The sequence below is a fragment of the Rousettus aegyptiacus genome, unplaced genomic scaffold, assembly GCF_014176215.1.
Source record: "Rousettus aegyptiacus isolate mRouAeg1 unplaced genomic scaffold, mRouAeg1.p scaffold_m13_p_5, whole genome shotgun sequence".
NCBI classification, from domain to species: Eukaryota; Metazoa; Chordata; class Mammalia; order Chiroptera; family Pteropodidae; genus Rousettus; species Rousettus aegyptiacus.
In genome coordinates this window covers 2,381,777-2,409,588 of record NW_023416308.1, presented here as the reverse complement: position 1 = coordinate 2,409,588, position 27,812 = coordinate 2,381,777, and the positions used below count along the sequence as shown (strand labels likewise).

General features: G+C 50.2%; 1 protein-coding gene and 1 pseudogene across 1 annotated transcript; both read left to right on the top strand.

The window, feature by feature from the left end:
- Positions 1-944: 944 nt before the first annotated feature.
- On the top strand, positions 945-25,974 carry LOC107502545 (BRI3 binding protein). The gene is made up of 3 exons (XM_036220946.1): positions 945-1,272; positions 11,508-11,610; positions 21,189-25,974. The coding sequence occupies exons 1-3, from the start codon at positions 1,066-1,068 to the stop codon at positions 21,608-21,610; spliced, it is 732 nt and encodes a 243-aa protein (XP_036076839.1). The 5' UTR covers positions 945-1,065; the 3' UTR covers positions 21,611-25,974.
- Positions 10,947-11,065, top strand: LOC118603598 (annotated as a pseudogene).
- Positions 25,975-27,812: the final 1,838 nt, after the last annotated feature.

Sequence of the window (27,812 nt, the reverse complement as noted above, 5' to 3'; positions counted from 1 at the left end):
TAAAACCAATATTCCTCCCCTCCCTTCGCTTTTTATACCATTTACTTATGGAAGAAACTGGGTCGTTGGTCTCCTAGAGTGTGCTTCATTCTGAATCTGGCTGATTGCTTCCACTTCTAATTTTTTCCTCCACTCCCAGGTATCCGGTAAACCGTTTGTTAGATACAGGGGCCAGATCAGGTTACAGTTCAAAGGGTTTTGACAAGAATCCATAAGTGGCGGGTCCAGGTCAGGACAACTTGGCCCGCCCATTTTCCAGTTGCCTGCCAATCCCTTGTTTTTAATCTCTGGATGATCCATCGTCATTTCATTAAGGGCTGAAAAATGATTTTCTAATAATCTCACTCCTTCCTCATTTACGAGCTGTACTCTTCTAAAAACAACTTACCTTCAACTATTTTGTGACTCTGAAATACAGTTATTTCAGAAAGGCCAAGAGGGGCGTTAGATGCTTTGCCCTTTATTTAAATAGTTCAGAATGAATGAATGAGCGGGTGCCGTTGCCATAGGCAACCAGTAGCCAATTATTGGGTACCATTATTCATTATTAGGTTCATTGATATAGGATATCTATCTATCTAATCTATCTATCTATCTATCTATCTATCTATCTATCTATCTATCTATCTATCTATCTATCTATCTATCTATCTATCATCTCCTGTTTTCCGATCAGTCTCAGTCCTTTATCTTTGTTGAGGCTGTGCCAAGTTTTCCAGGCATGGGTTGTATTTTACGGAAAAGTTAAAAAAAAGAAAGTTAAAACCTCCCCCCAGGTCAGGAAGGGTTTCCGGAAGGTGCGACAGGGAGACAAATCCACCTCAAACCGGTCCCGCCCGCTCTGGCCAGGTCGGTGGCGGGTCCCCGCGCCCGGGGGCGGGGCCAGGCGTGGGCAGGGCCGTCGCGCCTTTGCGCGCGGGGCGGGGCGGGTGGCGCAGCGGCGGCTGCCGGCACAGGCGCGGCGCGCGGTCCTCAATCGCGCCTACGCGGTCGCTGCCGGAGTCGCGGCGCCCCTCTCTGCCGCCCTCACCCCTGTCCCTGACCCCACTTCCCGCCGGCCGCAGGATGGGCGCGCGCGCCTCGGGCGGGCCCCGGGCCCGGGCCGGGCTCCTGATGCTGCTGCCGCTGCTGCTCGGGCTGCTGGCCCCGGGCGCGCAGGGGGCGCGGGGCCGCGGCGGCACCGAGAAGAACAGCTACCGCCGCACCGTCAACACCTTCTCGCAGAGCGTCAGCAGCCTGTTCGGCGAGGAAAACGTGCGCATCGCTCAGAAGGTGGGCGCCGGGCCCGAGCCCGCGGTCACCTTGCTCCGGCCGCCGCGCACCTGGCGCCGGGGCCGTCCTGGGCCGTGCGCGGCCCCTGGGACGCGGGAAGGGGGATGGTTGGCCTGCGCCCCGGGCCTGCCGGGCTAGTGTCTGCTTCGGCGGCCGGTTCCGGCGCGGGGCCGGGGCGCAGGGCCTCGGGGAGCCCTTTCCTGCACGCCGCACTTCTCCTTGGACCTTGCCCCTAGGGCGGCGCGGCCAGGGCCTCTCCTAGGCTGCGCTGACGCCGGCCGCGCCTCTCATTCATTCATTCAACACGTTTGAATGAGCACCTACTATGAGCCAGGCGCCGAGCTGGCTGCCCATGCGGCGAGCGCCCTCCCGCCGGCGCCCTCTACGTACCCACGCCGCTGCGCGCTCCCTGTCAACCCCGACCCACTTCCCCTGGGCACCTTGGGCCCTCCTCCTGCTGCTTGGAAGACATTTAAGCTTTATTATTATTATCGTCATTATGATTTTAACGCTTTACAAGGAAAGAAAGAGTGATGCGGGCTGTTCCGTTTTTTGGCAACCCAGCACAGTCACCCTCCTGAGCGCCTACTGTGTGCCTGGCCTTTCGCTTGGAGCTGGAGCGCCTACTGTGTGCCTGGCCTTTCGCGTGGAGCCGGAGTGCTGTGGAGCGCCTAGGAGGGGCTCAGGAAGGTCCCCGCGCCCCATGTTTGACTCTCTGAAGCTGGGTAGGATAGGCGGGCCATTCGGGGAAGAAGGCCACCAAAAGCTCCGCAGAAAGGGGAAGTGAATGGGGCACAGTTGCATGTGGTGATGTGGTTCCTTGACTACAGTCCCTGCCGGCCTCCTATTCCTTTGTCTGCGCTTGCCCTTGGGTTTTGGAATGGAGAGACGTTTCAGTTCAAGTTCATGCTCTTCTACTTACACCTCGGATGGCTTTGGGCAAGTGGCTTCCTTTCTTTGAGCCTCAGGTTCTTTATCCTGTTAAATGGGGATAATAATACCCCCTTCATTATGAGGTTGGGGTCGTGAGTGGTGGGTACTTTCCTGGCCCAGAGTAACGCTGACTTGGTATCAGTTGCTGCTGTTTTAACCTAGCCAGGACACGAGTCAACATTGCTTAGCCCTACTGGAAGGACGTCCAGGGGTTCAAAAAAGTTTTCTGGTACTTGGGAGAGATGGAGGGGAAAAAGAACATTGAAACCCAACCAGATTGGCCGGATATTCTTATTGGATGAAATGAAGGTTCATTCGTTTGGAAAGCTGGCTTCTGACCACCCGCTCATGGGTGTGTGGACACCTTGTGGAGGCTGTGGGTTCTGGGGGAGAGACCTCTTTCTTTGTAGGGGGTAGAGGATATGAGCGAGGCGAGTCTACACAATGCAAATGATTTGAAAGCAGAAAGCATTTTCGTTAGAGCAGAAAAGTCTTGACTTCCTTGTTCAGGTTAAGCAGATGCAACCCATGTCTTAGCTCACGGTTCTATGTGAGAATCTTAGGTCCACGGACATGAACTGCAGAACTGTTATTTAAGGGCTTAACCTCTGGGTCGGTGTCAATAAGACAGCTATATTCTGGCAAAGAACCTCAGAATCTCTAGATCAGAACTCTTGGGGGTCAACCAGGGTCTGCGCCTCCGAGAGAGGCGAGTAGTACTGTCTTCTGTTAGGCACTAAGTACTGTTATTGTTAGGGTAACTCACTCCTCCCTAGAACAACTCTAAGAGGGGGGTGCTGTTACTGTTCTCATTTTACAGATGGGGAGACAGGCAGGGTGTGAAGCGGGTGGCTTCAGGTCAGGCTGAGGGCAGAATCTGGATTCGAACCCAGGCCGAGTCCATACCGGCACCCTCAGCCAGTCTTCCGGCTTCGTGACCCATCTTGGTTTCTCTAATTGGTGCAGCATCTAGAATCAGGTTGCCCTGACTTATTTTTCCCTGCTGAGTGTGGCCCAGGCCAGCCAGGCGTGGGGAGATCCTTGATGAAAAGGAGAACTGGGTCGCCTAGCAACTGTAGTTTTCAGGGATCTGGGTTTACTGATTAGAGCCAGACCTGCTTTGTCAGGTGGTGAAGTTTGAGGGTGTTTAAGGGAACACCCTATTTTCTAGAAACACCCTTTTTTCTAATCTAGGACTTGTCTAAAATAAATCCGTGACCTCCTGGTTTGGAGCATGGGCCTGGCTGACCAACAGGCCTGGGTTTGAATCCCAGCTCTGCTCCTTACTAGCTTTGTGACCTTGGGCCAGTGGTTTAACCTCTCTGTGTCTCATTTGTGCAAAGGAGATAAATTGGGATTAGTCGAGGCATATAATACCGGGCACTGAATAAGTGTTTAGTTAATGGTAGACGATATTTATATAAGGAGGGGCTTTGTCTAATATATTCGTTAATTCATTTAAAAATTATTAAACAACATGTACACGAGTGTTCATAGCAGCACTTTTCACAGTAGCCAAAAAGTGAAATCACCCAGATGTCAGTCAGCCAATGAATAAACAGAACGTGGTCTATCCGTGCAATGGAATATTATTCAGCCATGAAAAAGAACGAGGTAGTGACACATGGTGCAGGTACGTACTGAGTGACGTACTAGCATGTGCTACACAGGCGAACCTTGAAAAAAGAAAAAGACACAAAAGACCGCAAATGGAATGGTTTTATTTACATGAAGTGAAATGTCCAGAACAGGCAAGTCCTTAGAGACAGAAAGTCGATTAGTGGTTGCTAAGGGGAGCGGTCGTGGGGAGTGACTGCTAAATTGATCAGGAGATTGTTTTGGGGGTAATATAAAGGTTCTGGAACTAGACAGTGATGACAGTTGCACAACATTGAGAATGTACTTATTGTCACAGGATCGTACACTTTAAAATAGTTAAAATGGTCAGTTTTACATTATGCATATTTAAAATTTTTTGAAAATTTCTCAAGCACCTACTTACTGTATGGAGCACAAGCCAGACGAAATGTCCCCTCTTGAGGAGCTTTCATGGGACAGGCTATGTGAGTCAGTAAGAAAGGAGTAAAACGAGATTATTTCAGGGCGACGAGTGCCATTAAAGAAATGAAACGGGATGATGGACTAGGCATGGAGGGCGATCTTTAACGTCAGTGTGTGTCTGGCTCTGTTCTGAGAGAGAGTCTGTTCTTTTCACCCCTGTCTTACGGGAAGCGAAGCATCGCAAGGTGGAATCTCTTGCCCACCGTTCAGCCAATCAGTGATAGAGAGCTGGCGGGTCCAGGCTCACAACCCCTGCAGAGGTGGAAATTACTGGAGGGCAAGTGAGCCAAACGAGAGAGAGAGCCTGGGGGACAGAGCATCACAGGCGTCGGGAACAGGCTTGGCTTGCTGCAGGTGAGGGCCGGGGAGGGTCAGCGTGTGGCCGTAACAGAGGGAGAGGAGGAGACAGACACATCACGCAGGACCAACGGGTTAAAGCAGACTCAATCGCGGTGCAAGAACGGCGTTGGAGAGAGCAGAGAGGATGGGGTCCAGGTGTCCTGCCTGGAGGAAGGGGCACGAGTTGAGTCTGGGCAAATGGGTTAGCAGGGAAGGGAAGGCCTGGGGCAAAGTTGGGGCCAGGTTCCCAGGTGACTACATTGAGGTCTGGATCATGAGGAGCACAGGGGCAAAAAATCTAATTGCACAACGTGGGAACGGCTGAATGCCGAGCTGAGAACCGGTGTTTTTTTCCCTTGTTCTTTGCTTTTTAGTTTAGCTTTTTTTTTTTTTAGAGGAGCTTACCATTTATAGATTTTTTTAAAAAAATAAGGCTGTAGTTGCTTGTAATACCATTTCAAATAGTTCAAAATTTCAGAAGTTTAAAGAAATAATCTCTCTGACCCATCTCCTGCTCTTCCCAGGAGCAGCCGGGTATTCTGAGCGCAATAAACAAGTAGGTAGGTGCACCTCTTGGGTTTTTTTTTTCTTATTTTCCCCCTAATATGTCTGCTGTTCTGTACCTTTTTTTTTTTTTTTTGAAATTAAAATTTGTAGATCAGACCTTATCGGTACATAATGTCTTCCTTCCCTTTTTGGAGGGAAAAAATTCTGCAAGGAGCAAATTATTGTGAGGCCATACCATAATATCACCCACACCTAATGGTGGACGTTTTGTTATGTTCCTGTCTTTTGCCACACAAGGCCGCGATAAAGGCCTTAAGGGGTGTGTATGTGTGTGTGTGTGTGTGTGTGTGTGTAGATAAACTCATCAATTCTTAGAAATGGGATTGCTGAGTCAAAGCATCTGTGCATTTTTGAAATTTTTAATTGAAATATAATCGGTATACTCTTCTGCCTGATAAGTATAATAAATTGTCACACACCAAACACATCCATGTGACCGGTTTGGGGATCAAGAAATGGATTGTTCAGCCATCTCTGCCCCAGGATGACCACTCTCCTGACTTCTGACAACGTAAATTAGTTTCTTCTATACACAGTTCCGTGAGCATTTTTAAACCCAAGAGATATTATTGAATTGTTTCTTGAGGATTTAAACCAGTTATTGTACTTATGCCAAATGCGTGTGACAGCCGGTCCCCAGACCTGCCCCAGCAAAGAGTGTCAAACTTTTTGGGTTTATCATGTTCGAGATAGACGGTCCTCTCGCTTATTCAGAATCTATTGGCCTTTTCTTTTCTGGGAATTGCCTTTTGTTTTCCTTGTCATTTTTTTTTATCAAACTGTTGCTCCTTCTCTTTTTTTAAAAGAGACTTACATTTTTGGCAATTTACAAAAAAGTGTTTTGAGCAAAATAATTTTGACAGTTTAAACTCTTTTCTTCCCCACCAACATTCAAACAGCTTTAATGGTGTGTAATTGATGTTACACATCCACAGGCTGCACCTGTTTAATTAATTATCTATTTTTAAATTTTTAATTAATTTTTAGGCAACCCCTTGTCAGCTTACAATCCCTTTTTACTTTTTTTATTTTTTACACCCACAGCCCCTGGCCTTCCTAGGTGGTCGGTCTCTCATCCAGGTACTGACCAGGCCCGACCCTGCTTAGCTTCCGAGATCAGACGGGATCGGGCGTGTTCATGGTGGCGGGGCCGGAGACCGCACCTATTTAAAGTAGGGGAAGAGTAAATAAAAGTGGACAAGTCGATAAAGTTTTTGATATAGGTGTACACCCAGGAAAACCCATCACCATAATCAAAGGAATGTTTCCTCTAACTTTGTAGTTTGAAAAATTTCAAGGTAAAGAAAAGTTAAAAGACTACATAGTATGGAACAGCTATAAACTCCTCACTAGTTTCACCAGTTCACATTATTTTCCTTGCAAACGTGTTTCTCTCTCTACGAACACACACATGTGCACACACACACATGCGCGCGCACACACGCACACACACACACATTTTTTACTGCCTAACCACTGGAAAATAAATTGCAAGCATTGTGACACTTTCTCCTACAGAACCACAAAATTATTGCCCCCTCCAAGAAGCTTAAATTTAGTGTAATCACGTTTTGTAATACACAGTCTGTATTCACATTCCCTTTATAGCTTTATAAAAAACACACACACACACATGATCAAGGATTGCTCGTTGCCCTTGGTTTTCATGTCTCTTTAGTCTCCTGTAGCTTATTGAAGTCCCCTCACTTTTTTGGGGACGGGGGTGTGGGGAGCTTTTATGATTTTGACTTTTTGGTAACAGCTACAATTCAGATGACAACTCAGTGGTGGTTAGTATATTCAGAGTTCTGCAATGCTCACCGTGGTCAACGGTAGAACATTTTTATCACCCCACAAAGAAACCCCATCCCCATTAGCGTGAGTCCCCATCCCCCCGCCCCTGGCAACTCCTAGCCCGCTTCCTGTCTCCGGAGGCACCTGTTCGGGTCGGTTCACGCAAACGGAATCGCACTGTGGTCGTTCGCACCTGGCGTCTCTCCCGGAGCCGCGTGTGTTCAGACGCGTGCGTGGCGTGGCTGTCGGGGCTACGTTCCCGGCTGCTCACCCACCCGCTGGCGGACAGCCAGGTTGTTGCCACATCACGTGACGCCGCTGTGCGCATGCACGTGCAAGTCCTTGTGTGAACACGTTTCCACCGTTTTGGAGGGTGGACCCAGCCGTGGAGTGGCTGGGTCCCCCGGTAGCTCTAACCTTGCCAGGACCCGCGGTGTGGCCGTCCCGTTTAGGTTCCCCCCAGCCCGTGTGGGGTTCCAGACCCTCCACATCTTCGCCGATCCTTGTTCTTCACCTAGTGGGGGCTGAAGTCCTGTCTCACTGTGGCTTTGACTGGCAGTTGTCTTTCGTAATGTCCCTCAGGGCGGAGGGATGAGAGCAAACAATTATAGCTAGGAGTCTACAGAAGGGGTCTCGGGTCCTTGCAGTGGCCGAGCATCCGGGCTCGTGGTGCCCGCTTGTCCCGTCCCTGCGTGAACTCCACGTGTGTTCAAGGTCAGCTGACCTTTGCATCTCGCTGGCCCCTCTGAACCGCAGGAGCCTGGCCCTTCCCTGATTTACCCGGACCTGAGTCTCCCTGGGGCGGGAAGCCCTCTGGGGTTGGGTGTCCAGGCCCCTCTGCCGCAAGCGGAGGGGCGGTCCCCCATTTGAGTACCTCTGTCCCCTCCCATGGCCATGGCTGCAGGCCTCCTCGGTTTGTTTGCCCGAATCTCCCTTGTTTTAAGAATGGCATAATGAACCCTCCACCCCATCACCCAGCACGTCCGTTGATCAACTTTCTTCCGTTTAAAAAAAAAATAAAAAAAGTTTTTCAGTTACAGCTGACATACAATATTATATTAGCGTCAGGTCTACAGCATAGTGGTGAGACATTTCTATAACTTACGAAGCGATCACCCCGATGAGGCACCGTACGGGGTTATGACAGTATAACTGACCATGTTCCCCACGCTGTTTCGTAACTGCCAATTTGCATTTCTTAATCTTTTCACCTTTCGCCCCCATTCCCGCGGTGCCGTTCTCATTACATCGATCCCCCCGTCGAAAATATTTTGACCCTGGGATAATAGCATTTTTAAGCTAATCTAAGATATGTCAGTTGGGAGCGAAGCCATTCGAGCATGGGTCTGACAGGAGCAGCCCTAGGAGCCCTGACACCTGGGCCCGCGCTGGGTGCTGGCCCCGAGCCGAAGTCTGCACGGGTTCCGATGGCAAGTCCTCCCTTCATCCCATCTCACAGGTGTGGAAACTGAGGCACCGAGGCTCAGCAGTAATGTCTCTTCCGTCCCAAACAACTGCCCCCTTACATCCTTCTCTTACAAAAGCCTTGGCATGGAGCCCTTTCCTTACGCCTCCATTCGAATAAATTATAAACATCACTGTCTGTTGACGCACAGGTGCAAATTGTACGTGCTTTGGAGAATTAGGGCAGAAGGAGCAGAATGTGATGTGTCTGTAAAAGGGAATGGCATTTGGCCGGAAGAAGAGTTAAGTGTACTGACACACGCAGCAACACGAGTCGACCTCGAAAACGTCATTTTGAGTGGGAGGAGCCAGGCGCCCAAGGTCACGTGTCGTAAGAGTCCATGTGTATGAGAAATCCAGGAAAAGCAAATCCATGGAGACCGAAAGTAGATTAATGGTTGCCTGGGTTGCGGGGAGAAGGGGGCAGGGAGTGACAAGGCTTCTTTGGGGGTGATAAAAATATTCTGAAATTATATTATGATGATGGTTGTACAAACCTCGCGACTATTCCAGAAACCACTGAATTAATTATACATAGTAACGCCTGGACTTTATGGCACGTAAGCGATCTGTCAATAAAGCTTCTTAACAACAACGAAGAGAATGACAGCTAAGCCAACACCAGCGTGTCCTCTTCCCCGGCGGAGGGCCTCCCACCGCCCACCCCCCCACCCCCACCGGGGAGAGGGGCAGTCACCCTCCCTCTGTCTGACATAGATACTTTCCTCGGGCATTCTCCACATAGTCTTTTGGGGGGTGTGTGTGTTTAATTGACTCCCCATTATGTTTTTTTTTAACCCTTCCATTTTCTGGATGGCAACCTTGTCGGGGTAGCATTTACGTCGCAGGCAGCTCACCCGTTTAAAGTGCACAGCCCGGTGGGTGTTAGTGCACAGAGTTATGCAGCCACCACCATGGCCAGCGTTAGAACATTGTCATCTCCCCAAAAGGGACTCCTGTGGCCAGCCATCGCTCCCAGCCCCTGGCAGCCACTAATCCGATCTCTGTCTCTATGGATTTGCCCGCTCTGGATATTTCCTATGAAAGGAATCCTACAACACGTGACCTTCGTGTCTGACTTCCTTCGCAGAAGGTTTTCAGGGTCCATCCATGTTGGGAGCCTGTCTCAGTCCTTTTTTTAGGGCCAGATTTCCCATGGTGTGGCTACACGGGGTTTTATGTATCCTTCGTCAGTGGATGGCCACGTGGTCTTTAAATATATAGATCCCTTTAGTGCAATTAACTGAGGCTCATGTCCTTGAATTGGGGACGACGCTGTCAGAATATTGAGTGTTGGTAAGAATTCTGACCACTTACCAAGTGCTCAAAGCTCTTCACAGGAACATCCCTTTTAATGCTCTGATGAGCGGACGGGGCAGGTGCTCTTCCCTCCGCTCGTCAGCTGGAGCCTTCGGCATTTTAGGAATATATGCAACACGCCCCTGGCTGACCTGCCAGGAGGAGGCAGAGCTGGGATTTAAACCCTGGCAGGGAGACTCCTGGGCCCTGGCGCACTCAGCCAGGCCGCGGTGCCCGCACGGAGGTTGCCGGCCGCCTCTGTTCTTCAGGTCGCTGATTCGACCCTGCTCCTCCTCTTCCCTCTGTCCCAGAGGCGAGATCCCCCCAGGATCTCCAATTTAAAACACCGTAGCCACTCCGCCCTGAGGCTTTGATTCTCCACATGGGAGCCAAACGTTCAGGGTCCTGTCGGCTGTAATGGCCCAGGCTGGGAACTACACAGGTGTCCATCAGTACAGAGTTGGTTCAACAGCTGCGGGTAGGCCATCTTTAAAAAGAATGGGGCAGCTCTGTGTGGGCCGAGGTTGAGAAATCACCAAGACAGTGTTTTATGTGAGAAAAACGACGGAACTGCCCACGTCGGCTGCCATCTGTGGACGAAATCTTGGCCTATGCCATTATTCACCCGGTGCACCCAGGAGGAATCTACAGAAGTGACGCCAGTGACGGCGCCTTCCAGAAGGGGAGTGAGGCGGGCGGCTCGCTTCCTGCCGAATTCCCATTCGCGGCCTTGGGTTTTGTGCTATGTGTATAGAATATAACCTATTCAAAAAAAACGAGCTTCCTGTCATCATTTCTGAAACATCTTCTACGAGTTTCTTTCCCCCTCCTTAATTCTCCACCTTACCACCTTCCACCTCCCCACCCCCAGCTTTCACCTTTGACCTATAGATTTGGATCTCTGAAGGCAGGGCGTCTCCTCCCACACGCTCGCTGCATGCACCCGGGGTCAGGTGCCCCCCGGCGCACTTGGGGGGACTGGCACAGCCGGAGTATGGTCCACGGCTCCACCTGGGGTGTGAACCCAGGACCTTCTGTGTGTAAAGCAGACATGCTAACCGCTACGCTATGGAGCTGCCCTGAGTTCTTAAAATAAGAAACCACATACAGTGTCAGGTGGGTATTAGAGTGATCGCTTCGTAAGGCATGTCAACGTCTCATCACTAATATAATATTGAATGTCAACTGTAATTGAAAAAAAATTTTAAACTCATATAGTCTACGGCCATGCCATCCTAAACAAGCCTGATCCCGTCTGATCTTGGAAGCTAAGCAGGGTCAGGCCCGGTTAGTACATGGATGGGAGACCATCTAGGAAGACCAGGTGCTGTTGGCATTAAAAAATTTAAAAAAATAAGGGATTGTAAGCTGACAAGTTCCCTGCAATCTGTGAAGTCAACCAAGGGTTGCCTTGCCTAAAAATTAACAAACAAACTAACATAAATAAAAATAGGAGAGAAATCAGAGAGGAAAGCAGAGACGTTAACAAAAGTGCGAGCAGAAGGTTCCAGAAGAAATCGGAAGAAATTGGATGGGGAGTGAAGCTGCCCGTAGAGCCCTCTGTCTCCCATGGCGCATCGCTCGGCCTGCGGAAGGGAGGTTGGACCTACGTCTGCTCGGTTCTTGGGCCGCTGACGATTGGCCCGAGCTCAAGCCGGTCCCCGGGCCACTCGGCCCCCCCCAGCGTGGCCGTCGCCGTCCTCAGTGGCCGTCGCCCTGCTGCCGTCGGAGCAGAGGGGCTCGGCTCGGTTACCAACGCGCTTGCCTTGTCCCTGCAGCTCCTGACCAGGCTGACCGAGAGATTCGTGCTGGGAGTGGACATGTTTTTGGAGACGGTGTGGAAAGTGTGGACGGATGTCATGGATGTCCTTGGCCTTGACGGTAGGTTTGTGGGGGGGGGGGGAGGGGAGCGTTCATTCAAGGCGCTGTTTCATTCCCGTGGTTCTCCAAAGTGTACGACCGGCACCCATGGGACAGGTTAGCTGAGTGGTTAGATGACACGGCGTGTTGTGGCGGGGGCGGGGGGCAGCGAGGCTGTGAACGAAAACTCCTCATTGCAGTAGCTGCATCCGTAAATGGTCCATCGAAGCCGGGGTTCGCGGACGCGTCCAGGACAAGACGCCGGTGGGCTGTGCCGATTAGTCCGCCCCCGAGCAGCCCGCACAGGCCAGAGGCGGTTCTCCGGGTCGTTGGGGTCGTAGCAGACTCCTCCAGCTGCCGGAGGAGAAAGGGATGTACTACAGAGAATGAGGTGCTCGCGGCATCGTCATGTCTGAAGAGGCGACGTGTGACCCCAGAACCCGGCCGGCCTGGCCTGTGGGGGGCGTTGCTGCCCCGGCTCTGGATTCGGGGGCTGCTGCTGGAACTGTTGGGGTCAAGAACACAGCCCAGGCCTGGGCTGCCGCCTCTCTCTCTCCGGGGAGTCTGCAGCAGCCTCCCATGTGAGCAGCCCCGAGACCACCCCCCAGCTCGGGGGCGCTCTAGGAAGGCCCACGGGACCCGCACGTGGTCCTACTCATAGCTGTGGTTTATCCCAGTGAAAGGGACAAGGCACGATCGGCCCAGGAAAAAGCCACGTGGGGTGAAGCCCAGAAGGGACCAGGCTCCAGCTTCCAGAGTCTTCTCCCAGGAGAGTCGCACAGGATGCTCTTAATCCCCCAGCAAGGAGCTGTGATAACACGCGTGAAGTGCCGCCTACCAGGGGAGCTCCTTAGGGACGTAGCACCCAGGGTGTTTACGGGGCTGGTCACCTGGGCACCCTCTGCCTGGCACCGACCAAAACAACTCAACTGCGAGGTGATCTCCCTGGGGAGGATGTCACATTCCTCAGACCCTGCCCATCGAGGGCTCGGTCCCGCAACACCGCCGCCACTGCAGATGCCAGCCGTAAGGCCGGGGCATCCCCTGTGCTTCTGGCGACCACCTATGAATCAGAGGTTCCCACGACCCCCTCCTCGGGGCCACATAGTTCGCTGGAGCAGCTCACGGAAGTCAGGAAACCAGTTTACTACATCACTGGTTTATTACGAAGGATATAACGTGGGGACAGCCTGATGGAAGAGGGGCACGGGCAGGGCCTGGGGGTGCAGGGCACGGCGCTTCCATGCTCTCTGAGCCCCCAGCCCAGACGCTCTCTGAACCCCCGACTTTCGGGTCTCTCTAGAGGCCCCAGTCCCTCAGCGTGACAGATGAAATCACGGACCAGCGGTGACTGATTCCACCTCCGGGCCTTCTCCCTGACACATGAGTCAGGGGGCCGGCCCCTCCAACCCTCCAATCACGTGGTGAGTTCCCCTGGCAACGGGCCCCCATCCTTAGGGACTCTCCAAAAGTCACCTTCTCAACCATCATCAGGACTCCTTGATCACTGTCATCACCAAGGAAATTCTAAGGGTTTGAGGAGATCCATGCAAGAAATGGAGACGAAGACCAAATACGTGTCTCTTGTAAATCACAGAATCACACTCCGGAAATGCTGGTTCCCGGACACCAGCCGAGGGTCGTCCTGGGGAGGGCGGCCTCGGCCCGCCGCGTAGCTCTTCCCTGTGCATCTCCTAACTCGGTTCGCTCCCCAGCCAATCGGCCAGAGGGATTTTTCTTTTTTTTTGTTATTGCTACTTTTATGTTATAGAGTGATTAAAAAAAAAAATCCCACAGTGATGGTTCAAGTCACTCTCCTTAAAACTGCCCAGGGACTTCCTGTTGCACTTGGACTTGATACAGGGTTCATACCGAGGACCGTGACCGCCAAGCCATCCACCCAGCATCCCTGCCTGACCCGCCTCCATCCTGTTCTTGGACATACTCTGGCCTGTCACATCTTCCAGCCCGTCTAGGTGTCCCCTGCCTGGAGCGATGCCCCCAGCCCTTTGCTTGCCCATTCTTTCCCGTCTTTGGGGCTCTGGTACATGACACCTCCTCCGAGGGGCCCATCCTGATTATTCCGTAGAAGGGGACCTTGTCTGTTTTCACGCCACCCCTTCCTTTTCTTTCTAGCAGTCATCGGCTGTGATGTCCCGTGTGTGTATGTGGGTGTGTGGGAGGGGTCCTGCCCCCGCTCTGGCGTCTTGGCTCCCGTGAGCATGGTCTCGCCTGTCTCCTCCGGGCTGCGCCCTTGGCCCTGGCACACAGGGCCCCATCATCACTAAGAGTCGGAGGACTGTCAGTCCTCCTGCTTTCATGCTGGCGTGAGGCGAATTACGTCCTTCCAAAGAGCCCGGTACCCGTGCACGTGGCAGTCAAGTTAAGATGAGGTCGTCCTGGACTAGGAGGGGTCCGAACCCAATGTCCTTTGGAAAAGAGGAACGTTTGGACACAGATGCAAAGAAACACAAGGCGAAGACGGCCGTGCGACAATGGAGACAGAACGAGGTGATATGGCCACAGGCCGGTGGACACCAGGAGCTATTAGAGGTTGGAAGAGACAAGACAGGGTCCTCCCCTAGAGCCGTCAGTGGGAGCCCAGCTCGCCTGACACCCTGATTTCAGACATCCGTTCTCAGAACGCTGAGAGAATGCATTCTGTTGTTTTAAGCCACCGAGTCTGGTCGTTTGTTACCGCAGCCCCAGGACGTGCAGAGTCTCTCGGAACCCTCCCGTCAGCCCTTGACACTCGCGCCTCACGGACTGGCGACCTGGCTCACAGGTGGGCCGCCTGCTTCCCATCTGCAGTCACCCCTCAGCCCTTGGCACCATCTCTAGCCTTAAACCCTTGAACTGAACCTTGGAGAGGCCTTCGGCGGACTTGGGCACCTTGCTGCTCGGATACAGAATCGCAGGCAGCTCTGTGGCCCTCTGAGAGAGTGCCTTGCCACCTGCAACCTCCTGGGGCTGCTGTGGCCCCTCCTGGGACACGGGCTGAGCCAACGCACAACCCAGATTCAGCAATTGCGTGCAATCCGGCTCGAATCTGTGTTCACCATCTGCCCGGATTGTTAAGCTGCCGGTATCGTCATCCCTAACCAGTGAGCCCTGGAGGAATAAGCCTGATGGCAAGAAATTGCGTGCAGCTCGGAAAGAAAGCCCACAGAGTGGAGACAGCCTTCTAGTGCCGTGGAGAGGACCAGAACGGAGCCGTCTGCCCTGGAGCCTCAAGGCTGGCAGTGCTCACGTTCACCCCATTCTGCGGCGAAAGGGCTCACGCCCGTGCCGTGGTGTTCTCCTTTGACTTGATGCATAAGCTTCGAAGCATCCGGAGGCCACTGGAATTTGTGTCTTATGCTTAGACATCCGAGCGTCTCAAAGCCCTTATAGGAAACCGCATTCCCAAGTTAGATGTTCTCGTGCAAAATCTTCCCATGAGCACTGTCCTCTGACTTCCTTCTTCAGAATGTTCCAGGGTGCTGGCGAAGACGGAGACCTCTTAGCCCAGAGTGGTCTGGCGGACGCAGAATGCCAGCCACGTGTGTCATGTGGAATGTTCTAGTTGGCACATTAAGAAAGGAAAGATAAACCGGTGATGAGATTAATTTTAACAAGGCGTTCTAGCCCAGTGGATCCCGAATAGTGTCATCCTAACTAGCTGTCAGCATGGAAAAGGATTAGCGAGGCGTCTTAACGTTTTGGGGGGGATTAAGTCTGTCTTGGACACGGCACATGTCAGTTCAGCCTTGCCACATTGCCAGCATCAGTAGTCTCCTGTGGCCCGGCCGGTGGTCGCCGTGATGGACAGCACAGCTTTAGATCTGCCGGCTCAGGGCGCTTCTCAGAGGAGCAGAGCGCTGGTCCAGGTGTTGGACGGATGGATCTCCACCCCCCACCATCTTCATCCCGCCGTTTGCTTTCTCTGAAGCCTCGGAGACCACTCCTGACAGAATGGGGAAAATATGAATTCCGCTTCGCCGCCCCCCCCCCCCGCTTCCGGCTTGGCTCTGTCCTCGCTGTGGGACTTGGGCAAGTCACCGTATGTGCCCGAGGCCCCACGTGGCACACGCCGTGCGTCTCATCAGCACATCGTGAGGTCTGAATGACAATCCGTGCAGAGCGGCCAGAACAGAGCCCGGCCGGCAGGGCGTACCTGATAAACACCCGGTGTCTTGCGAGCGGGCTCTGCTGCAAAAAAGTGAGTCACGCTGCAGCTCTGGGACCCTGGCCCCACCCCCCGCCGCCGCCCCCAGTCTCGGTTCTCCATGCCGGGGGCCGCTAGTGTCTGTGCCCAGAGCCAGCTTCCTCCTGCTCTGCCCACGAGGGCTGTGTAAATGTGCGGTGACGTAAACCTGGGCCAAGCCGAGAGGCAAGTCTGCCACCAAAACGCCTCGTTTCCTTTGAGCAGTACCTGTTAGGAGTTGAATTTGACTCCCCAAAATTAATACGTTGACGTTTTACCTCCCACGACCTCGGAATTGTGGCTTTGTTTAGAAATCGGGTCATTGCAGATGTCAAGGCGAGCTCCTACCAGAGTAGGGCAGCGCTAATCCAGTAGAGCTGGTGATCTCATAAGAAAGAGACATTCAGACCCAGAGGCGCACAGGGAGAAGCCACGCGTGGAGATGAAGGCGTGATCGGGGTGACGCTTCTACGAGTCTAGAAAGCCGAAGATCGCTAACGAGGCGCCGGCCGCTGGGGAGAGGCCTGGGCGAGTGTGTCCCCTCAGAGCCCGCAGAAGGGACCAAGCCTGCTGGCGCCTCCGGCTCAGACTTCTGGCCTCCAGGCTGAGACAGTACATTTCCGTTGTCTAAGCCACTCAGCTCGTGGCACTTCATTATGGCAGCCCCCTTGGGAACAAGCGCAGCACCCCTCTGCTCCGCAGCGGGGCGCCCAGAGTTGCTCAGGCTCTCGGGCCTCTGGGGAGCAAGGATGTTTCTTCCTTGAATGGCGGCGTGTGGGTTAACCTCAACACCAGTCCAGGATCCCCCTCCATGTGTCCCTGTGCCCGCTCGTCACCAAATGAGCCCTTCGATAACAGGACAGTCCACGTTGTATGGCTTTGGACATAGAGGCTAGCTCGATGGTTCTCAAAGTACACTCTGAGGAACCCCGGGGAGTCCCTTTTTTTAGCAACATGTCTTCGTGAGGCCAGGCATTCAACACGTGCTTCAGTAATTTCTTTACATCGATTACTCGTGGATAGTATTTTGAATATATTAGGTTAAACATCTTAACATTGACTTTATCCATACCTTTTTGCCTTTTTTAATGCGGCTACTAGAAAAGTTAAAATAGGAGATGACTCACGTTTGCGGCTGGCATGCTATTTCTGTGACTTCAAAAACCAATCTGGGAATCCAGCTCTCTCCTACCGAGCCAGAGATGAAAGAGATATGCAAAAAAATGCAAAACAGTGCTACTGCTCTATGTTTTTTTGTTTTTGTTTTTGTTTTTGGAAACAGTTATTTTTCATAAAAAGCATATTATTTGTGTTAATCTATAATGGGTTCATTGTTATTTTTAAGCATATTAATAATAGCGATGTTTAAAATTTATGCCTTCTGCCTAATTTTGCTGTGAACCTAAAACTCCTTTGAAAAATAGCCTATTTAAAAGGACATTTCAGAAAAATTCGCCTGAAAGTATGAGGTATGTTAACGTATAAAATCACAATGAAAACACTTTTTTAAGTTAAGAATTTATTAAAAATTGGTTTTAGTTTCTACTGTGGTAAATATAAACAGACAACCTCTATAAATAAAAGCTCCCAGAGTCCCGAGACCGCAGGGCTTGGTTTAGTCTCGTCTGCTGGCTTTCGGGGAGTCCCCGGTGACCCTGCGCCTTGGGCCTCAGAGGAAGCGGCTAGCGTGTGCACAGATAGTAGGCAATCTGACTCCCTTTCGAGGTTATGGGGAGCGCGTTCACCCTGTAGGTGCATTTAGAGACCTGAAAAGCCCCAGGTACAAGTCTTCCTGTCTCGTGCCTGCTCTGGGTCCCCACCCACCCACCCACTCCAGATGGTCACAGCCGCGCCACCCCACGCCCTCTTCTTCCCTCTCTTTCATAGAGTGGGGTGCGCATCGGCTAACAGTCCTCAGAGCAAGGTCCTCAGGTCAGTGACAGTGGCAGCAGCAGCAGCAGCAGCAGCCCCAGGAACTTTTAAGAGGTTCAGACTCCATGGCCCAGCCCATATCGACGGAGTCTGAAGTCCTCGGTGGGGCCCGGCCGCCTGTGTTCGCAAACCCTCTGGCGAGTTCTGGGGCTCACACAAGTCTGAGAACCTCCGGCGTAAGTCAGAGGCACTTAAGGTGTAATGCCCCTTGAGAATGAGGAAACCAGCAGACAAACTCCAGATGCAGGACTTTCTGCAAAGAAAACTAGCCTGGAAAAACTGGCCTGCAGAGCGTCAGCGTCACGGGTCTCCTAGACTAAAGCAGACTGACGCACCACGGCCACTTGTGTCACGTGAACCGTGACTGGGTCCCGCGGTCGGGGGAAGAGAACAGATATCGGAGATATATAACCGGATGGTATGAAATTTAATATTCTTAGGTGTGATTGTAGTATCATAGTTTTAAGGGGAGTGTTATTTTTATTCTTAAAAGGTGAAAGACATCTGAACTAGAAAGGGAGAAGAGAAATTGTCATTATTTGTAGATGACATGATTTTCTATATGGAAAATCATAAAGATTACTTCACCAAAAGTGGTTAGATCTAATTAACGAATTCAGTAAAGTTGCAGGGTACAAAATTAACAAACAAAAATCAACGTTTCTATGCACTACCAAGGAAGTATCTGAAAAAAAAAAAAATGAAATGATCCCATTTATAATAGCATCAAAAACAGTAAAATGCTTAGGAATAAACTTAATCAAGGAGATGAAAGATCTCTTCTCTGAAAACTATAAGACACGGATGAAAGAAATTGAAGAAGACACAAAAAAATGGAAAAGTGTCTTGCATTAATGGATTGGAAGAATTAACATGGTTAAAATGTCCATACTACTCAAAGCCACCTACAAATTCAGTGCAATCTCTATCGAGGTTTCAGTGGCATTTTTTACAGAAGCAGAAAAAATAATCCTAAAATTTATATGGAACCACAAAAAAACCCCAATTAGCCAAAGCAATCCTCAGACTTCCTGATTTTAGGCTATAATAATCAAAACAGAATGGTACTGGCATGAAAACGGACACACGGACCAATGGAACAGAATCGAGAGCCCAGAAATAAAGACGTTTATAGATGGTCAACTAGTATTTGGCAGGGGAGCCAGGAATATTCAACGGAGGAAAGACAGTCTCTTCGATCAGTAGTTATCACATGCGATATCGGATATTCACATGTAAAAGAATGAAACTAGACCCCTCTCTTACACCACTCACAAAAACGAACTCAAAATGGATTAAAGATTTACGTGTAAGACCGGAAACCATACAACTAGAGGAAAACATAGGTAGTAAGCTTCTCAACATTGGCTTAGGTGATGATCGTTTTTTAGATTCGACCTCAAAAGCAAAAATAAACAAGTGGGACCACACCGAACTAAAAAGCTTCTGCACAGCGAAAGAAAGGATCAGCAAAATGGAAAGAACCTGTGGAATAGGAAAAAAACAATCTGTGATCCAGCGATCTGTTAAGGGGTTAAAATCCAAAATAAAGAACTCATAAAACTCAATAGCAAAAAAAAAAAAAAAAAAAAAAAATGATCCGATTAGAAAATGGGTGAAGGACCTAAAGAGACATTTTTCCAAAGAAGGTAACGAATGGCCAACAGATACATGAAAAGGTACCAATCCACACGATTTGTCGTCAGGGAAAAACAGGTCACAGTCACAGTGAGACGCCACGTCACACCTGCTAGCATGGCTTTTTCCCGAAAGACGAGAGGTGACAAATGGTGGTGAGGATGTGGGGAAAGGGAACCCTGGTCGCTTCTGGTGGGAAAGTGAATCGGTACAGCCATTATGCCAAACAGTATGGAACTTAGAAAATTAGAACTACTTTATGGCCCAGCAACCCCACTTCTGGGACTATGTAGCCAAAGGAATTGAACATACCACATGGAAGAGACGCCCGCACCCCATTTTCATTGCACCCCTATTCACCATCGCCACGACTTGGAAGCAACCTAAGTGTCCATATGTAGGTGAATGGATGAAGCAGATGTGGTATACATACAATGGAATATTACTCGGCCGTGAACAAGGAAGAAGTTCTGCCGTTTTTGACAATATGGGTGAATCTCGAGGACATTGCGCCAAGTGGAATAATTCAGACAGAGACAGACAAATACCGTACAATCTCATTTATACGCGGGCTCAAAAACAAAAACATAGAAAAAGAGATCCGATGTGTCGTCACCAGAGACAGGGTGGGGAGGGGATGCAATTGGATGAAGGACGAAGGTGGTCAAGAGGCACAGACTCGCGGCCGCAGCGTTGGTAAGTCCTGGGCGTCTTGTGCAACGTGGTGGCTGTTACTAACCCTGCCGTGTGATACACTTGAAAGTTGTTAAGTGATTTTGCCTTTTTTGTATCTATGCGACATGATGGATTTTAAATAGACTGATTGCGGTGTGTCACAGGATACCTAAGTCAGTCATTTTTGCTGTGCTCTTAAACTTGTGTGGTGCCGTATGTCGATTATATCGATGAAACTGGGGGGCGGGAAGTAGCATGCTAAAGTAGGATTGTGCATCTTTCAAACGGTTTGGTAAAAAAAAAAAAGTATGCGATAGATGAAGGAAAACGCGCAAAATGTTAATAATTGCTAAACCTAGGTAGTTTCAGTAGGAGTATTTATGTCACTGTTCTTTTAACTTTTCTGTTTGAAAATTTTCTTAAGTCGGGCACTCGGAAGATGCAACTCCTGCATTTCACTCCAAGCTTAGGATGGAACTTCATGTGTGGGTACCAGTTACGATTAGGTTTGGCTGTGAGTAAGAACCCCCAGATTACAGCAGCTTACACAAGATGGAAGCTTATTTCTCTTCCATGAAAATTCACAGGTAGGTGGTTAGGCAGGTAGGTGGCTTTGCAGCACGTCGTCCTCAGGGCCAAGTCGCCTTCCATCCCGTTGCTCCCCGATAGGTGTCTTTTCTTCCCTCATGGCCCAAGACAGCGGCTCGCACTCCTACCATCGCGTCCACTTCCCGGCAGGCAGAAAAAGAGGAGGTAAAGGGCGCGTTCCTGCTACTTTTAGGAAAAACCCCTCGAAGCGACCACAGAACATCTCCGCTTCCCTCTCCTTGACCGGAGCTTAGTTATGCGGCCAGGAGACTTGGGAGATGCCTTTGTCCCAGGCAGCCGCGTGCCCAGCCAGAAACTGGGCACTTGTGACTGTGGAAGACAGGAAGGAGGGAGATCGGAGGAGAGTCTGCAGGCTCTGCCCACCGTGACGGGTGCTTTAAACCCGCGAGGGGCTCGCCCTGTGTTCTCCCAGGGTTTTCGGTATGAAGGTCCTGGAGGCAGCTTAGCGCCGCAGGCTGTGGGAGACGCCCAGCCAGTGAGCTGTGCTGCCCAGTCCCAGCGTGCGGAGGAAGCCCCGACGCCCTGTAACCGGCCACTGTCCCTCTTTTCTGTTCTGCAGTCTCGAGCCTGTCACACTATTTCAGCCCGGCCTCGGTAGCCAACAGCCCGGTGCGTGCCCTCCTGCTCGTCGGCATCGTCCTCCTGGCCTACTGGTTCTTGTCTCTGACCTTGGGCTTCACCTTCAGCGTCCTGCACGTGGTGTTCGGCCGCTTCTTCTGGGTCTTTCGGGTCATCCTGTTCTCCATGTCCTGCGTGTACATCCTGCACAAGTACGAGGGCGAGCCGGAGAACGCCATCCTGCCCCTGTGCTTCGTGGTGGCCGTCTACTTCATGACCGGGCCCATGGGCTTCTACTGGCGTGGCGGTCCCAGCGGCCCCAGCGTGGAGGAGAAGCTGGAGCACCTGGAGAACCAGGTCAGACTGCTCAACATCCGCCTCAACCGAGTGCTAGAAAGTCTCGACCGTGCCAACAGCAAGTGACAATCAGCCAGCCGGCCGGGTCCCCTCACACCAGCGCCCTCTCTCAGAAAACAGAAAAAAAGAAAGAAAAAAAGAATGCCAAACCCGAAACAATCTTAATAAACATCCCCGAGCAAGAGAGTGGCGCTTTGTGAGGGTATTTCCGGCCCCAGGTAAACTCTTGGGACACAATCCGAGAGAAACGACGAGACCATTCATGTAGAACTGCCTCTGAAGTGTCATTAGTGGGAGAAATATTTTTTAAACAAAGGATATAACCATATTAGCTGTACAGTCAGAGAAGTTTATCTGCATAGAGCATAAAGTTAATTTTTTCAAGCATTTAAATACATCTTTTGTAAGGTTTTTTAATAAAGGCAGATCCGAGTCGAGTGCGTTAGAACTTTACATGGAAGGGGAGAGTATGCTGGCTTGACATTTTGGAAGAGGGAAGCGTTTGTGTTCGCAGCGGAGGGATTGGTGGGTGAGGTCTGTGTGCGTTATTTTCCTGTTCTGAAGTGGCAAGCTTCATTTTATGTTATTCTTGGTGGATGTCGACCCAGTTGATGAATGTTGTCGCTTGTAGACGGCTGGGCGTGAGGCTGGAACTGGATGCCCCTTGGACCCTGGCGATCCTACCCAGACCACCATCAATTACAGTTCTAAGAAGTCACTCTTTGTGGAAAGCCTAAGATTTCCTTCCCTCTCCCCTTCTGTACTCGGAGGAATTTGAACCTCAACGTTTTGTCAAGGAAAAACTCAAGGACTGGGCAAAGAAATGTCCTTGGGGTTTGCTGTCGGGAGCCACCTGTGTAGGCGTCCGAGCTCTCTCAGAAATCTCTTCGATATCCTAATTTTGCTGTTTGCCAGCTAGGCCTGTATAGAGAGATCCACACTCAAGGGTTTTTTGTGTATTTGTTGCATTTTAGCTTTGGTTGACTCAGGACCTTGGAAGGAAAATAAACCATAGCAGCTAAAAACATTTTCAAGTCTTGTCGCTGCTTATAAAGAGTCTCAGGGACAGTAAGCAGCATCGACTAGTTTTGGAGAAGACCTGAATTGTTTCTCCTGACCTTTTCACAATACACGCGTTGGGCGCTTTTTGTCTAAAGTCTGTGGTGTCCTCGTTTTTGGGAGTCTCTATGGGCAGAGGTACATGCTGGGCAGACAGCTGGGGGGGTTCTGGGCAGGGGAGCTTTGCAAGGCTTAGAGCTGGGTACAAACACACACCCCGTTTCCAGGGCCCCAAGGGTGTTGGCAAACAGCAGGAAAATGGCAAGTTAAGGAAGGTCCCACTGTGGCGGATTGCGGTTTTGAAGACTGCTAGGGGTCCAGAAGGTCTCTGTAGTCCTTCCCTGCCCACTTCTGCATCCCGGCAGCCCCCACCCAGAGCCCCTGGACGCACATGCGCAGAGACCCCTCCCTGTCCCATCAGGTAAAACCAAGACCTTGTGGTCTAGGTATCAGATTGGAGATACCTCAGCTGTCTGCTAATGCCTGTGCGGTGTTTCTGTGAAGTTTGATTTTTGGTTGCAAGTACCTGGAAAACAGAAGCAGATGTTTTGGAGGGCGTTTACGAGACTTCTCTTTTTAGGGTGCACATCACGGGACCCAAACACTCCTGCATTCGGCTCACTTCCTGGAATCATACCTACCTGTTTCCCAAGATTCGCTTCGGCAAATCCTTATCCGTGAGCATTTGAAACCTGTGGTTTCTGGATCGACACTGGTCCAGTTTTGTCCTTTCGGTACTTGCGGATGAATCCATTTCCCAGGGGGAGGTCATCCTTGCCCTTTTTTGTGTGTGCGTGTGTTTGGCTTTTATGTGTTGCGCGCTTAGGTACTAAAACATTGCTTCGCTTATGTGGACCGCGGGAAATGGGCATAGTCTGCACAAAACCTTTAAGTCTTGAACTCTCACTGGTCCAGGTGTAACAGCGACTCCACTCCCCGCCCTCACACATGGGACCTGCAGGGCCTTAGGCGAGAAAGCCATTTTATCTGCCATTAAATCGAGGAAGGCCCCTGAGTCTGGGCCCTCATGGGGTGAGACCACAGGCGTCAACTGAAAGTCGCTGTCAGGCCCTTGCACCTTTTTTACCAAGTTGGCTAAGCGTAGGCTCTGAAGCCCAGTTTACAGTTTGATATGCTCGTGGGAGAGATGTCTTTATTTTTAATAAAAGAACCTATACTTAACCTGGAGTCTCACTTTGGGGTAGAAGCTTGTTTGAAATTCTGACAGCAGTCCTAGATGTTAGCTCTTGATAACTCTTGCTTTGTAACGCAGAACTTTGACTTTTCTTTGGGCCCATTCTTAACCCCGAGTAGTTTGGGACGTTCTTCTTTCTCCATTCCGCGGAAGCTTGTAGGGTATTTGGCTCCCTCCCGCCATAGCCCATTCCCATTTCTTTCTTTTGTATGTGGGAAAGGTGTATTTTTGTACCATATCTCATACCTTGAAGAGAAACCCTTTTTATATCTTCAGGGCTGTAGAATATATTAGTGCAGCACTTCATCAAATGTGATGGAAAACCATCCCAGTGAGACCGACTGTGGATCCGTTATAATGAAGACTCAGTTTTTAAAATCTCTTAATCAGTGTTAATCCCCACTATTTCAGTATCACAGTAAATACCGAGGACAGAAAAGAGTCCAGAAAAGAAAACGGACCAGTGACCTCTAAATTGCTGGATTCGCGCGGATGTTCTGGGATCAGTGTTTATGACGAGCTCTTCCTCGACATGCTGGGAAAGATGCTTTTGTGGTGTGAAGTTTGTGGAATGTATTTATGTTCCATAAATATATTTTCCGAAAGTCATCAGCTTTACTTGCCGCCTGGGTTTTTTGTTTGTTTGTTTGTTTGTTTGTTTGTTTGTTTTGCTTCACCTTGTGGTGAGACCCCGTATCGTTTCTGGGAACAAAGTACGACAACAACAGAACTTCTCGAGAGCTGGCCTCGCGAGTTATGCCGGAGTTCATTTTTGAAGGTGACCACCGAGCAGTGGCCTGTCGGGGTTAATATCAGGGAAAGGGTTTTTAATGCCCTAAGACGAGAGGCACAGAGCGCCGCCCGGAAGCAGAGGGAGGGGGACCGGGACCCTGCCTTCCTGACTGTGGTGGCGGGAAGTAGCTGGGTGGGGACATCTCTACTTGGCTGTGAACGTACAGGTGGGGCCTGTGGTCATGACTTCCGCAGCCTTACGGAGGGACTAGGAATGACACGTCAGATAGCCAATCAGACCCTGAAACAATAGTTCATCTGCCTTGTCCCAGGTGGGAATCGTACCCCGCTTCCTTTCCCTGCTTCCCGTTGCTTCTTAAGATGCTTCTGATGAGTGACATCTGCCTGATTGCTTTGCTGCCTTTTCCCTGCTTGGTGTCAAGTTTGCTGACTTAACCAAAAAGCCTGCAGCTTGCCATCAGCTAGCTCGCGTTAAAAGGGATTCCTAAGACCTCACGATGTCAACTCCCCAACTTCATTTTTTAAATAATACATCACTATTCTGTGAAGTCTTTGTTTATGGCCATTCGAGTGTTGGACTTCTGCTCCTCAGCTTGTGAATAATAGAATTATATATTTTTTTGTAGGATCTAACACAGTACCCTTAAAATTAATATCGGACAGCCATCAACATGATGTACAGTGTCTGAGATAAGCCGAATTCTGTGCTTTGCTCTTCTGCGATTCCTTGATGTGTAGCAGATGGATAGATCAGGACCAGTTTGTCCCTTGTGATGGCCAAAAAAAAAAAAAAAAACCCCAAACTGATTGTCACTTGCGTCATCTACTGAAAACCTGTGGCCGCTAGTGGTGTTATTGACCGTATGTCCTAATGTCTTCGTGCAGATTTAAAGGTTTTACCGTAGCGTCAGCTTCACATCTGCATGTGTGTTAAATCTCTGAAAACCGTGTAATTAAACCGATTTCTTGTGATGGTGATGATGATTAGTGCTCACTTCAAATCCAGCAGAGCAGTTCCCTTCTTATTAACTGGAAATCGTTTTCGTGAAGTAAGGCGCCCATTGCCAACAGTGCATTTATGATTCAATTTCTATTTTGTGTACTTGGTTATGAATTTGATATAGCGTTTAATTTGACACTTAATATAAACCCCTTTGATTTGAATATAGTGGGATGTGTGTGTGTGTGTGTGTGTGTGTGTGTGGTGCGCACACTTTAGTCTCATAAGTCTTGGGAAACTGATTCTACAAATATATATAGACGTAAATGTATAAGGCTTATTTTTTTGCAAAGTGATACATACATTCCTGTTATTTATTATTAAATAATGGCTTTGGTGTTATGTAGAGATATTTGTAGACCGATTTCAGAACAGAATTAAAATATTGTGGAAATTGCAGCTATTAATAAATGTTTATTGTAATTTTGTTGTATGGACTTCCTAAATGTACTTCATCGCTTCCAGCCAAGTCTTTGTGGAGTTTTCCCAGTTTTGACATGATCGATTCTGTTCCCTAGTCTGAGAAGGTCATACAATCTTGAATTGAAAATTTGAATTGTCGGATAAAATACAGGATGCCTGCTTAAATCTGAGTGTCACATAAGCAACAAACACATTTTAGTGTACGAATATCCCATGTGTTATCTGAGACAGTAATACGAAAAATGTATTCGTTGCTTATCTGAAGTTCAGATTTAACCGGGCATCTCATAGTTTTATTTGTTAATTTGGGAAACCCTACCAGGGTTTTGCAACTGATGTACACCCCTCCACTCCATCCTGAACCGAGATGCTTTCGAGATGCTTTTGTGAGTGCTAAAAAGTGTTTTCCTAGCAGATGTTCAGGAATAAATGTAATAAGAGAACAGTCAAGTTAAATCCACTTGTGACCCAAAAGTATTGCTCTTGGGTTTGTTGATATCATAAAGAAAGGGGTCGCCAGGCCACAGGGTGAGGTGCCACTATCTGGAGGCCACCTGGCTGGTCCAGCAGCACGAGGAGAGTGTGCAGGTCAAACACAGCAACCCCACCTCGGGGAAGAGAATGCAGCAACTAGTAGCCATAGCAACAGTGCGGGGCGAGCAAGCAGGAACCAGAATGAGATATGCAAACCATCATCCGCGAGCGAATTAAGTAACATGTGATTAAAATAATCATTTTGCAAGAACACATTTAAAAAAGAAAGATCTGAATGAAACAGCAGGCTGGGAGGCGGGCAGGAGCGGTTTGCGGTGACCCCCAGGGAAGAGAGCCTGTCCTCGCCAGGGGCTGCGTGCCAGGCAGAGGAGTGTGATCAGGCCGAGCCCCCAAGGCAGCGACAGCTCACCCCGACAGCCCGGCCAGACGTCCTGCCCCAGTCCAGCCTTGTTCTAGCTTCACCGGCTCCACCCTTCCTTCTGCCCAAAGCCACCGGCTGCCTCTGGTCATGGCCACCGTCGCAGTGGCGTGTGCTTTACTCAGTGCCCAGGTCAGGTAGGTGTCGCACCTGTCCGCTCTGTGTCTGTTTTCAGTCCAGGCTTCCGACGGCCTGTTTGCTGGTTTTGCTAAAACAGCCTCACGGAGGTATAACGGACATTCAATGAACGGCCCACGTTTCGAGTGTACAATTTGAGAACTCTGGATGTGTGTGTCCGCCCGCACACACATGGCCGCAATCGAGATAAGGGAGCATGATGACCGTCACCTCCCGAAGTCCCTCACTGTCTCTTCCTGGTCCCTCCCTGCTCTTATGCCCCCAAGCAACCCCCGAGGTGTTCCCTGACCCTGCACGTGAATTGGCATTTTCCGGCATCGATTGGGGCCAAACACAAGGCGCTTCTTTCACTCTGCGTAATTATTTTGAAACCCATCCAGGTGTGCGCCGGTAGGTCTCGCCTTCTCATTGCCAGGTCGTAGTCTACGGTATGAACATGCCTCCGTTCGTTTATCCACTCACCCGTCGATGGGTTGGGGACGTTTCCAGTTTGAGGCTATCGCACAGGTGTTCGGACGAACATATTCTTCACTTCTCTTGGGTGAATAAATACTTAGGGGTGGAATGACTGGACCATCTGATAAGTGTGTGTTTGATCCTCCAAGAAACCATTTCCCAAAGGGTTGGTACCATTTGACATCCCCACCAGCGGGGTGTGAGAATTCCAGTTCCTGCACACCCTCGCCAATCCTGGGTACGGTCAGCTGTGTTCCCCCAAGCAGACTGTTCACTTACTTGGGGGTAGCGTCTTAACTGAAAGTTGGCCGTCTTTAATTAAACCAAGAAA